The sequence below is a fragment of the Oenanthe melanoleuca genome, chromosome 1 (genome assembly GCF_029582105.1).
Source record: "Oenanthe melanoleuca isolate GR-GAL-2019-014 chromosome 1, OMel1.0, whole genome shotgun sequence".
In the NCBI taxonomy this organism is placed as follows: Eukaryota; Metazoa; Chordata; class Aves; order Passeriformes; family Muscicapidae; genus Oenanthe; species Oenanthe melanoleuca.
In genome coordinates this window covers 64,870,995-64,884,045 of record NC_079333.1, presented here as the reverse complement: position 1 = coordinate 64,884,045, position 13,051 = coordinate 64,870,995, and the positions used below count along the sequence as shown (strand labels likewise).

General features: G+C 37.7%; 1 protein-coding gene across 7 annotated transcripts in view; it reads right to left on the bottom strand.

The window, feature by feature from the left end:
- Positions 1-13,051, bottom strand: part of LMO7 (LIM domain 7) — a 127,540-nt gene that overhangs the window by 19,833 nt on the left and 94,656 nt on the right. For 4 of the 7 annotated variants that reach the window (XM_056483911.1, XM_056483902.1, XM_056483883.1 and 1 more), the window contains 6 exons: positions 12,371-12,812; positions 11,295-11,618; positions 8,373-8,487; positions 2,905-3,066; positions 1,356-1,540; positions 521-581 (listed from right to left, as the gene is read on the bottom strand). In XM_056483911.1, the coding sequence (XP_056339886.1) occupies positions 521-581; positions 1,356-1,540; positions 2,905-3,066; positions 8,373-8,487; positions 11,295-11,618; positions 12,371-12,812 (1,289 nt within the window). The remainder of the gene's footprint in view (positions 1-520; positions 582-1,355; positions 1,541-2,904; positions 3,067-8,372; positions 8,488-11,294; positions 11,619-12,370; positions 12,813-13,051) is intronic. The other 3 variants (XM_056483929.1, XM_056483936.1, XM_056483917.1) reach the window with 2 other exon arrangements.

Here is a 13,051-nt window from a genome sequence, read left to right as displayed (position 1 = left end):
TGCTCATAGCATCATATGCAATTATTATTCCTATCAGAATCATCAATATTGTTCTCCAGGAATAAAAGCAAAGTAATAATAGTGAAAATACCCATTAACCCCAAAGCCTCACAACTGAAAGAGGTAGGCAAAAATAGGAAAAAACTGAGTACTCTACACTCTTCCTGGGCAGTGAAATAAGTCAATACTCACAATAACGCAGTCTCCACACAATGCAGCAGCAATCACAATAAATCACGTGCCTCCTTCTTTCACCCCTACCCCACATTAAATTTACAACCACTAATGCAGAGACAGGGGCTTTGTCTCAGCTTTCTTGTCAGTTCTCAAACTGCCTTGCAAACTGTGGAAGCAAACTACAGCCAGTCTGGATGCAACAAGACCTCTGTGATATCTGTCTGGCTTTCAGTTCATTAAGGTCTCACTTCATCCACTGTATAACGCTTCCAGCCATTCCAGTTTAGTGCCTGTGCTTGCTGCAAACCACACAATTAGCAGATAAATAGCAGCAGTGGCTTACCTCTTTGTTCATTAGAGCCAAGATCTCCTTGCATTCCATTTATCAATTTTGATTCTGTATCCTAAAATAAAATAAAATAAAATAAAATAAAATAAATAAAATAAAATAAAATAAAATAAAATAAAATAAAATAAAATAAAATAAAATAAAATAAAATAAAATAAAATAAAATAAAATAAAAATAAATAAATAAATGCCTTAGGCTCATTAGGTTCATGAAAATTTATCCAGCTACGCATCTTTCCTGACAGGAACTATATGCCATGAAACACTTCATAACATTTTCTACAAAGATACAAAACAATCTAAAACTTTCTCAATGTAATTTATAATAATGGTACTGCATGTATTTGAGGAAATCAATAACCAGCTGTGAACTGCTGCGGAAATGAAAAACATTAGCTTGCAAGGAAATGCCAGAAGCCAAGATCTTCCTATTTCAGCTCCTTGGCAGGCAGGTTTTTGTTTACAAGTAATTTGAAAGCGCATACACGCCTGTTCTTTGGGGCTGCAACTTCCATTTAGGCTAATAATTCAGGGTCAAAATCTTCTCTGAAGAATAAACACTGTATATAAAAAGACAGTCTGCACACGTTTTAATATTTATCATTCACCAGTGTTCTCTCATAAATAGGCAGTAGCAAGTCTTTAAAACATCTTTTTTACTTTAATATATACATGGCTACATCTCCATATTTCAGATGCAGGGTCCTATGCTTGTACTTGTGTAAGTACTTGTTAAGGAACAAGTTCTTTTCTCCTTCCTCCCACTATCAAAATATTACATTTTTTCTTCCTCCCCCCAACTCACATGAACCTTCAAAAACATACTCACAGAACTCTGAAGGCTGCTGGAGTAATCTCTTTTTGTGGATATGGTGGAAGCATTTGAAACTTTTTCTCCTGAAGTTGCATCAATCCATTTATTTTCAGATGTACCTATAATGTTGGTACCCATACTGGTGAGATTGAGGATTTTATGCCTTACATGTGGCAGGGAAGGCAGGTCTTTGCCCCAGTCTTTTTGGTATGTGGAGGATCAAGAAATTAATACAGACAGTAACGTCAAAGAACAGAACAATAGCTAGTGAAAACATTAAAATAACACAAAAAACACACAGAAGAGGGAGACACACAAATCAGGTGGAATTTGTGAAGACAGGAAAAAGGGCATTTATAGCAGACCGCCTTCCCCAAAAATGAAAGTGTTAGTCATAAGCCAGGTAAAAGTTTGCCAGATGTTTTGCTGATATGTGCTACAGCAGCTGAACATTAGAAAGGGGTTAGCATTCATTGGAAACTATTTAATTAGTGTTAGTAAGGATTGAAAAAATTCTACCAACTTTACTCACTCAGGATACAATGAGACTCATACACTATCCAGGGAAGGGTCATTTTCATGTCCATGCTCATCAGGAAGCACAGAGAGGGGAAAGAAAAGGCAGTCTAAACTAAACTAGCAAACTGGTGAGGCAAAGACAAAAGATGTTCTTCTCACATACTCCACCATTCCTCCCCTCCCTGCTGGAAATTTTATTCAATTAAGTTTTTTGCCACTAATCTCACTCTTCAGTTGTATTAGGTCCTATAAAGTGATTAGTTTTTGTCTCTTCCTAACCCTACTGTTTTTAACTCAGTTTGCTGGTAACTTATTTACCTAGCTTCCCACTAAAATAATGTTTTGTATTTTTACTGTGAAAGAAGTCACTGGTCACAGTTCCACCTCTACAAAAATTCTTCTAGAACTTTGAAAGGGTTTCCTGATTAAAACCATGGCAAGTCAAGACATGCTACAAGGCTCTCAAGCCAGGATAGAAACTCTCCCTACCCAGAATGGGTAGTACCATTCTGGAGAGATTACAGCACCACAATATTTGGGTCAATGGCCAGAATCATAACACAGAGGTGTTACATCACCCACAAGTTCATACCTCACTTCAAATGCTCCCTGAAGAAAGGAACACAAAATCCTCCTTCCCTGAAAAAAGGGAGCTGGTGATTGAGAGGGCCTTAAAAAATTATTATCCTCTAGAGATCAGACCCTCTTCATTCTTGTGGTATAGGAAAGAAAATGTTAGATTCCTTTTTGTGCTGGTTGCATGTTCTTTTTTTTACCTGTCCGTGCTCTAAGAAACAGACCCGAGCACAAGAGTGAGGTCAGTAGTTCAATGTTTTGCAGATTTGCTAGTCAAGACATTTCTAACACACAAGCAGTTAAAAAAGCCAAGTTGTGTTAAAATGCAACAGACATGCTGGCAAACTACTTATCTTAGATACGTATTACTGCTGTAAGGGTAATAAGGACTCTCAGCTGTCAGGTGCAGCAGAGACAAAGCTTATTTGCCTTACAGAGCACACAGTATCTGCCCAACGAAACAACTCACCGTTCTTTCCATATCGTCTGACATCCATGACCAGGTTTCCAGTTTCCAGTGCTCTGCTGATGGCCTCTTCCCACTGACTGTAGTCCATATGTGAAACCTTTGTGCCGTTGACAGCAATGATCTCATCATCTACATGCAGCTGACAGAGTGCTGCAGGGCTGCCTGCAGAAAACAGAAGAAAATTGTTATGTCTCCATTCATATCTTTTTCTTTTTATCACAGTTTTGATTGGAAGAGAGTGGATTGGGGAATCATTCAAAGAAATACTTAATAGTGGATATTTAGAAAGTCTTAAAAATCCACTACACTGTAACATAAGCTCAGTAAACTCAGTATCAAAGTAACTTTTCAATTTAGAATTTACAGGAAAAATAAAGAAATCAGTCTTGTGGACTTGTAAGTCTTCAGATTCTCACAAGCCCATTTAATAAACAACCTCTGTGTTCAGTCTTCCCTTCACTAATTCACCTTTATGATCTGTGATAGTGAGAGAGAGGCAGCACCACAATGTCTATAGCCAACAATTAGCTGAAATTTGGTCAATGTTTGGGTAGTCCTCTTATTTGTCAAAAAAAACAGTTCGCACTTAATTCCAATAGAAGCTGGATTTCTCATATTCTCATTTACATTTTCTGAGCTCTGCTGACAAGAGCATGCTGCTTTATTGCTTTGCTAGAATAGTTTGTTAGCTCTGTTGACTGGTAATTGGACTCGAGATATTGCTGGGTACTGTCCCACTAGACTTCTCTGGATTCTACTTATTTTATCTATTAAGAGCAAACTTAATGGCAGGTTGGACTTTGAATCTACTGATATTTTGCAAGACAGGCTGCACTTTATACTTTTCTTCATCTGCTACACATTGACAGGCAATCTCACTAGACTAAGGAAAGAGAACATAGAGGATCAGTTCATAAAGTTTTTCCCTATTTAATTCAGAAAATGGATGAGCTGAGAAACTCAGACTCTCCAAGAAAGATTTTACAGATTACATATGAATGGTTCTTCCATTAAGAATTACTCCCTTAGCAGAAAAGAAAATAGAAATGCCAAGTAAAAATATAGTTAAGGATTGCACAATAAACTCTCATGTTAATAAAACAAGTTTGAATTACACAGTGGAAAGTATTTTCCAAAGTAAGTAGTGAAATCCACAGATCTTACTTAAAATATACCAAGAACAATGCTCTATTATATTATTAGAAACAAATGTGGACAAGTATGACAGAAAAATTTAGACACCACATGCTTTTTATCCTTAGTATCTTTTGACTCATAAGGAAAATGCTGTTATATGTCTGGCTCATCCACGAAGGATTCAGATGGAGAAGGATTCACACAGGAGAAAGTTAAGAAATTAAGAAATGCTATGATTCCTAGTACTGCACCAAATAATGATTCATCATAGCTCACTAAAAAGCCACATTAGCTACTCTGCTGGAAGAACATGGCTCCATATATCTTTCTGCATCATACTTAAAATACAGACTAAAAACTTAATTTGTAGCTATCAGTGGAAATTGCTTTGAAGCAGTATTGCAGAAGAAAAGGCAGGGTTTTCATCTGGAGGAAGAAACATGGACAATAGCTTAATTGGAAAAAACTTGCATCTCTAGGAGTCAGGAAGATACTAAAGAATCATGGATTTTCAAGACTGTTAATGGAAGGTACTATTAAGAATACTATCAAAGATACTAATACTGAAGTGACTAATTTAAACAACATCATGTAACATTTGGATCATGTCTGATATTTAGTACCATATAGTTTAACCACATCTGGACTAAGCCTACTAAGCCTTATGCTCATGTTGCAGAGAAAGCTTAAGGCCCCAGCAGAGTGGTCAGAACTCTTAAGCCCCCAGCAACCAAAAAAACAGTTGTGTTCATTTTATTCAAATAATTTGTCAGGGATGAGACTGGGCTCAGAGGTGAGAACAGTATACCTCAGCTCAGTTTTAGGGAAGGGAGGGAGTGGAAGATTGCACAGCTCTTCCTATACTATTACTAGAAAGGCATATCCAGGCCACACTCCAACCATACAGATTGAATGAACAGCAGCAGCCTCTACATCTGGACCTAAATAGCCAGAACAGCTAACACTGCTCAATTTTTGGCCTGTAACTTTGCCAGCAGCTCTCCCTCCACAGCCTCTGGACAAAAGAGCTTCTCAAGAGGGCAAACCAGGGTGCCTGTAGTGGGCTTCTGCTTCGATTCACCTGCAGAGAAGCTCACAGATCCTGGACAGAAACTCAGGGGCCAAAAGTTGTATGGTACCAGTTGTCCAGCTCCTCTAAGACTATAGGAATTAAAAATAATTTCTTTATATTCCTATAGAGGATTTTGTTTTCATTATATAAAATATGAACTACTTTTATGTTTTTCATAGGTTTCCTTGAAGGTGAAAGGCTTTTCTTTCTTACTAGTCCCTAGCAAAAAAAAAACAAAACAAAAACAAAAACACCAAATACTCATTTTCCATATGTTCTAAGTTATCTCTAACCTATCACCATCTGTTGTTGTTACAATAGATCAACACTATCTCAATGAAAGAAAAAAAATAAAACTTGAAGGATATGAGTCAAATTTACTTTGTTGTACATGACTGCAAGTGTTTGATCAGACATGCACTCCTATATCAACACAATCTCAAAAAAAATTATTGCAAAGGGAAAGTGAAAGGGGAAGGACTGAAACAATAAAGATTTTATGGCACTGGGGAAGTTGGCAGAACAATGTCTAGATTAATGACTTTAAGGCTTTCTATTTGCCTAATTTTTAGTGGAAAGGTTGAAAACTCCTGTAAAAAAAGACAACTATCCTTTTCTATATGTAGTAAATGGGTCTCACTGAAATAAAGGTTATGAGCTTAACTCTTACTTAGCTTTTTGAGAACACTTTTATATACATATAACCAAGCAGTTTTCTTAGTGTTTTTTTAAAGGATTAGCATATGTAGAGTACAGAGTCATCTATAAGTAGTAAAAAATATGCATGCTGGGTATCATCTCAAGAAAATCATACAGCTAGTTAGGAAGACAACACAATCAGAGAAAGTATTCCTGGAAGGTTTTTCTGGGCTCAAGAAAGAAAGGTGACTAGAACAGTTGGTTTGGATTTGCCAAGCCTAAATCACCCTTGACCAACCTGATTATCTTCAATGATGAATTGACTAGTTCTCTGTGGATGGGGGAAGAGAGGTGGTTACAAACCACCTTGTCTTTAATAAGACCATTGACATGAAATTCCACAGAATCCTGGTATCAAAATTGGGATGGTATCTGGCAGAACAACCAGATGGATGAAAAACTGGCTGGGCTGTCAGGCTCTGTGGGAAGTGGTTAATGGCTCTTACTTAAGAGCCCATGGGCTGCTTACTAGTGGACCTACCCTCTTTAATGTGCTCACCAACAAGCAGGAGAAGGAGGTAAAACCCTCATCAAGTTTTCAAACCTTGTCAAAAGGAAGAAGATGGCCAATACACTGGAGGGCAGGGCTGTTCTTGAGAACAGGAACCCAACATTCAACAAGGCCAAATGCAGGGCCCTGTTCCTGAAAAGAACTAATCCCAGTGATGGTACAGGCTGGGCATTGATGGGCTGGAGAGCAAGGCTGGGGGGGCCCTGGCAGTGCTGGGGCTGTATGAACACAACATGACCAAGATATCAAGACAAGTGACTATTACATTCACTCAGCACTTCTTATGCCACGTTGACAACACTGTGTCCAGTTTTGGTGCTCCTCTGTAAGAGACATCAATAAACTGGGACAAGTTAAATGGCTTCCCATTTACTGGGATGGTCAGGGCTGGAGCAATTGACCTGCTGGAAAGGCTGAGGAATATGGGCTTGCTCAGCCTGGAGAAGAGAGGCTGCAGGGGAACCTAACAGGAATTCCCCACAGTACATACCAGGAGATCCCTGAGAAGGGAAAGCCTGTTCTTTACTGAAATTTATGGCAGGAAAACACAGCACAGTGGTTATAAACTGGGACAAAGATAAGTCTGACAGGATACATAGGGAAAATTTTCTGAGAGGATAATGCCCAGAGAGGCTGTGCTGTTTCCAAACTCAGAGGGTCTCAAACCCACGTGGGTAAAAGCCCTAGGCCACCCCGCCTGAATTCCATCTTGACATGTGTTGCTCTAGGTGATCTTCCAAGATTTCTCCCAAGCTGAATTATCATATGGTTTATCCTTAAAAATAGGAAATACAATATTTCCAAGTGCTGAGCTGAAAGCATCCATTACTGTTCCTATGGGCCATCTACCTCTTTCATCCGTCATTTATTTAAACGGAGCTACAGCCATCGAATAAGGATACAAGATGAGACAGTTTTTGGAAGAAAAAACATGCTGAACACAGGCTACAAATGAAAACACTGAGATATAATCCATTCTCAGCTCAATCTATACTTTGTGCCCTTCCTTTTGAGAAATGGTAATAAAGCATAACCAAGATAACAACCACAAGGCCTTCACCTTCTCCTTGGGACAGAGCCCATGTGAAAGACCAGCAGGAACATTCATTACCCTCAGATTTCTCTTTTTCAGCTGCCAGTGCAAATGGACAGACCCCTGCCTCAAGAAGGGTTACTCTAGAACAAATTTAATTATGAAAACTACAGTGAAGAAAAGCCTCTTTGCTTCTTGAATTTGAAAAAGAAAAAAAAAATTCAATTCTGCTCATTAACTGCTGTTAAATGGTATTGTTTGTTCTCTAGAAATCAAACTAACTAAATTAGGGCTAACTAAATTAAGTTTCCACTTAGTTCTCCTTTCTCAGGATGATCTTGTGTTAGGTGGAAAGAAGGACACAGTTCAATATCCCTCAAGTATTACAGGCAATGGGAAAGACCATTGTTTAGAAAACAAGCATTATATGTAATTTGCTTGGGTTTTTATTGCTTTTTTTTAAGAAAATTGAGCTTGTTCTCTGCAGAAGACTATTAAAGGTTAGAAATAGACTTTATATATGCCATCTCAAGACAAAAATGTTTGCTTTCCCACAGTATTAAAACAATTGAAAAAAACTGCACTGGAAATCAATTTAGAAGTTGTACATAATATGAGCTGCCTCCAAAATTCAGCATGACTAAGAAAAGAGAAATTGAACACAGAGTATTAGCTCCTATATTTTCTCTTCATGTCTTTACAAACCATGTGAAGTGAACTGAAAGAAACAGTCTGAATATTAGAAGTCTGTATTTGCCAGTAAATACTGCTCTGTAAGAGGCTTGGTGAACAAATAATCATAATCCTTGATTAGGAAAATGCATTTTGGTATTCCTGAATTCCACCTGTTCCAAGAGATGAGGATTCACAGAAATACATCAGCAAGCTAAAGACTTTTCAGTTCTGCACCCGATGTTTTAAAATGTTTGCAGCATTCTTAGCAGCTAATGCCTCAATTTAGAAGCCTCTGCAAACTAAACATAAGAACAAAAATTTGTGCATATATACACATTTACCTTCTTCAACTGTCTGTACAATGGCTCCTGAAGAACTCCAATTTGTTGTAAACCCAAAGCTGCGGCTGTGGCCAGGTCTCTGGTTTATACTGATTCTCATTTCACTGAACTGTTCCTGAAAAATAAAACATGACACTGCAGTATCTGGTATCACAGGAATCTAAATGAGGGAAAGTTTATCCTCTAAATAAGTGAGGCTGCTCACAATGTGCACTTTAATCATCTATTATTAGCATCACAGACAAAGGAAACAGTATTGAAGTCAGTTAACTAACTCATTTGCTTTTTATTCCAGCAGGTGTGTTTTCAGCTTACATTTATAGTTTCTCTACATGTATCTTTCACTCTGCATTTCTATTATGTTAAATGTTTTGCAACACAATACTAAAAAATTTAAGAACTAGGAGGAAATTAAACCCCTAAATAATTCTTCATAGATCGTCTTGTGAATTTGTGACACGTACTGCCTCCTCAGAGAGTATCAGAGATGTGAAAAAGCTAGATAACCATAATCAATCTTTTTTTTATTATTTTGCATATCCTACCATGAGAATCATCAGTTTCCTTTAGGCTCAATGCTGCAACTAGGTTTATTCAAGTGCACAATCATCTTCTTGATTTTGTGTGAAATACTACTAGCTTGCTACGGATTTTGTAAAGACACCTTAGATAATTAAAATAATCCCAAAATCAGCTAAATTTGGATTTTTTACTTTAATGGACATTTCAGAATCTGAATCAAAATCTAACATCACCATTTTAAACAACAAGAATATCTGAATGGGAAAACATTTTGTAACACTTGCTTTCAATCCCACGCTATATTAAGGGCATGTGTTGCATACATTAACATTATAATGTGAGATCATTAAAAACTATTAAAATACCCAAATGCATGCTATGCACTCCATCAGCGTGACACTGACATTGATATAAAAACAAAAAAAAATAGATTTTTCTGTCATACAACATTAATATAGATATATTCCAGCAAGAGGTGCATGGAAGGAAGCCTGCATTTTTTTACACATGCATTAAATGTATGCCTACATTTTAGTTCCCTAGTGAACCTGCCCTCCTGAAGAGTTGGATTCATTTTCCCTAACTTAAAATATTTAGAAGTCTAGAGACCTATGCCAATTCCTCCAAGCTCCTATGTTGGTAGGATGCAACAGGCAGCTACAGTGAGCACTGCACAAGCCGATGCAGCTAGCCAGAGTCTCAGGGATGTGCAGCCAGAGGTGGTTTCAGCAGCACCCAAGTACTGGATAGAGAAGAAAACAACACTGCACGTCATCATCCCAAGGTATCACCTCATGTTACAGGAATGTTCCTGGGAAAACACTCCCCATTACAGCCCAGGGTAGAAATTAAGCATTTTCTTCACAATGCAGCTACTGGCTTGCAAATGCTCCCATACAACCAAAGTCCTTAGGTGAGTGTATTAAAAGTGAATCTACTACACAGGTTAGCACACTGGGCTAGAGAACAAACAAGCCTTTAGAGTTTGAGTGTGCACCTGGAAATTACTATTGGTCTTAATTTATTTTTTCCACAATCCCAACATGACTCTTCAGACCTATCTCCTATTAGAGAATGTGACTTTGTACACTGAACTTTATCATTTTTATAGACCATCTCTAAAACAGTGCTCCACAGATGTGGTGTTATGGCCCTGATGACTAGTGAACTATGTCAATCTCTCAGACAATGATTTACAAACACATCAAATGGAACCTGCATTACTTAACTTAGAGCTTGTTAAGTTATATAACACAAATAAGATTTCTTTTAACTTAAAAAAAATTAAATACCCCCCATATTACTCACTTGTAAGAGGAAAAATTTACAATCTCATAACTAGTGACAGGGGAAAAACAAATGGACCTAGTATATGCTATTCTCATTACCTTCCTTAAACAGATACTAAGAACTTATACTGAATCAGTCAGTTTTCACTCATTAAAACAGAAATTCCTCTGCCTGTTTTTGCTACAATACAGAAAAACAGATCATGATCTCTTTCCTTATACAGCAATCACATTTTCAAACAATTATGATAAATTCATTACAATGGCCAAGAGGCATCAGGGTATTAAACTGCAATGCATTTCTTTTCCACAAGTGATTAGGAAGAAGTATATTTGGAAGTGAATGAATTTCTAAAAAGGTGGTATGGGAAGTGATTTCATAAATCAGCATCCATCTTATGACCTTCACCCAAGCACAATTAAGTTTTACAGCAGGATCAGGAATGCAAATCTGTCAAGGGTTATAAACTGAATCATCAGATAGTACAGAAATGTACCAAAAATTAAAGCTATTGTTGGTGAAACATGCAATCAATTGGAGGAAACAGCATATAACATACATTTTTCAAAAAGAACACTGAAAGACCCAACCCCTTATCCAATAAGCACATGAAAAAAGAAATGGTGATTTACTTAATTAGATTCAAGTAAATAGCAAAAATAAACCCAAAAAAAAAAGGCCACACAAAAAAACCAAAACCAAAAAAAAACAAACAAAAAACGCCCATGCCCACAACAAATGGAAAAAAGGATAATATGATACTGATATTTACAGCCGGCCTTTGAAAAGCTGACCTTTATTTTCCACCACCAGTTTAAAAGTGCAAATGAATGCTACAGCATTAAATGATATGTAAAATACCTATTCTGAATTACAATGATAAATAAAATGAAGCACATGACAAGTGGGACAGGGAAAAATTCAGAATTTTTTTTTTCTTTCCCAAATACTTTCTTTCCCCTAAATTAAATCAAAGGAATGAGCAGATCTCTGGGATGTCTTCTTACTATCAGAAAAAGACTTGGCATTAGCTGCACTTTTAGTTATTTTCTCTTTCATTCTGATGTGGCATTCAGTTACACCAAGCAATCACACTATTTCCACACTTACCATGGACTTTGAATCCTTAGGCCCTGTTGAACTCGCAGTTTCTGCAGAAGATGCAAGTGAGAGAGAATCAGGAGGGATGCCATACTCTGGCTTAGGAATACTGCTTCCAGCACCTCGGTCTTGGGACACTAAAGGTAATGCCAAACTAGGAGGAGGTGTTGACTGAACACCTTTTTCCTCCTCTTCCTCCTCACCTCTGCTTCCAAATGCACCAGTGGAGAGAGAGTGTGCAGAGTCTGGTTGTGAAAAGGACATGCTGGTGAATAAAGTTTGAGTTCTTTTACTTTTTTCTACTTCTCCATTGTATTTCTGAGCATCATCCATCTAGAACAAAAATGACAGCTTGGTAAGTAAGTGCTTAAAAAAACCCAAACAAACCCTTCAATCTTTCAGTGATCTTTATATTTAAAAAAACCACCTCCCCCTTTGAAGCAAATTCCGGTTCCTGTACCCATTGTTAACTACCTACTTAGAAAAAGGTTTTGTTCTCTTGAAATGCTTGCAGAGCAAATAGTCCAGACTTCTTAGGATAAACTTGTTAAAGTCATCTGCTTAGTATTATTTACATTCTTACCACTTTTCAAATTGAAATAAATAAGGATTTAAGAGAAAACTATGAAAATCATCACAGTAATGGGGCAGGGGGGAGTCAATTTCATTGCTTCAGTGCTTTATAGAATAAACAAAATTTAGCCTAGCATAAAATTTCAATTACAACAAAGTCAGCAGAGCAGAGGTAATTTTTATCACCTGAAAAATTTATCTTTAACACTTAATTATGTTAACCTGGCTCCAGATAATTACCTCCAACAACAGTTGTTTTGATAAAGCACACAAAGGAGACCTAATAAAAAGAATACTTTACCAAATAGTTACCAGCTTTAATTCTACGAGTGTGTTTAAGCAGAGAAACACAAGTAAACATCTAAAGCCATGACAGAACTGCCTGCTCTATTAATACAGCCTTCATCACACAGGAGCCACTTTTTAAATAAAACCAAAACATTAAAATTATTGTTCCCCCAGCTATTGAAGACCCCACATTTACAAACTTCAGGAGCGAAGCGGAATTTTACCGTGAACGACCGTGGAAGTGACGAGATTCCTCTTGAGTGGAGACCAAAAGGTCTTGGTGTAACCACAGATGTTAACCTGGAGGTATCAGTTTTCTGGTAAGTTCTCGGGAGAGAAGCTGAAACGTGAGCTGACCCAGTTTGAGCATTCACGGGGTAGCGAGTGGACAATAGCGCCGGGCTCTGCTCCTGCTCCAGGCTCTGCAGCGGGGCAGGAGCCTCGCTGGCAGCCGAGCTCTCCAGCAGGCTCTCCCTGGCTGGCTGTGTGCCATACACACTAGTGCTGTAGGAAGTGTCTTCCTCCAAACGGTGATCTCTGCCTGCTGACCAATCCTTTGCTGCTGTGGAAGGTGCTTTTTCTTCACCGAACACATCATCGTTCAGCGAATACGTCCAGTTGTGCTCCTGTTTCTGCTGCTCGTAGGAGTCCTGATCTCTCTCCTCCCTATTAAAATAGAGCCTGTTAAAACACCAAGTGACCCAACAAACAGGCAGGCCTAAAGTCTTTCAACTAGTAAATGTTTAAGGCAGAGCATAAGCCAAATAATACATCTCCAGTATATGAAAAAGGAAAAGCCTCATTTAAATATATTAGTATTTTCATAAATTTTTAAATATTTCTTCTTCCACCTACTCCCCAGTTCAGCACTCTCATAATACTCAGACGTACTACTATCACATTAT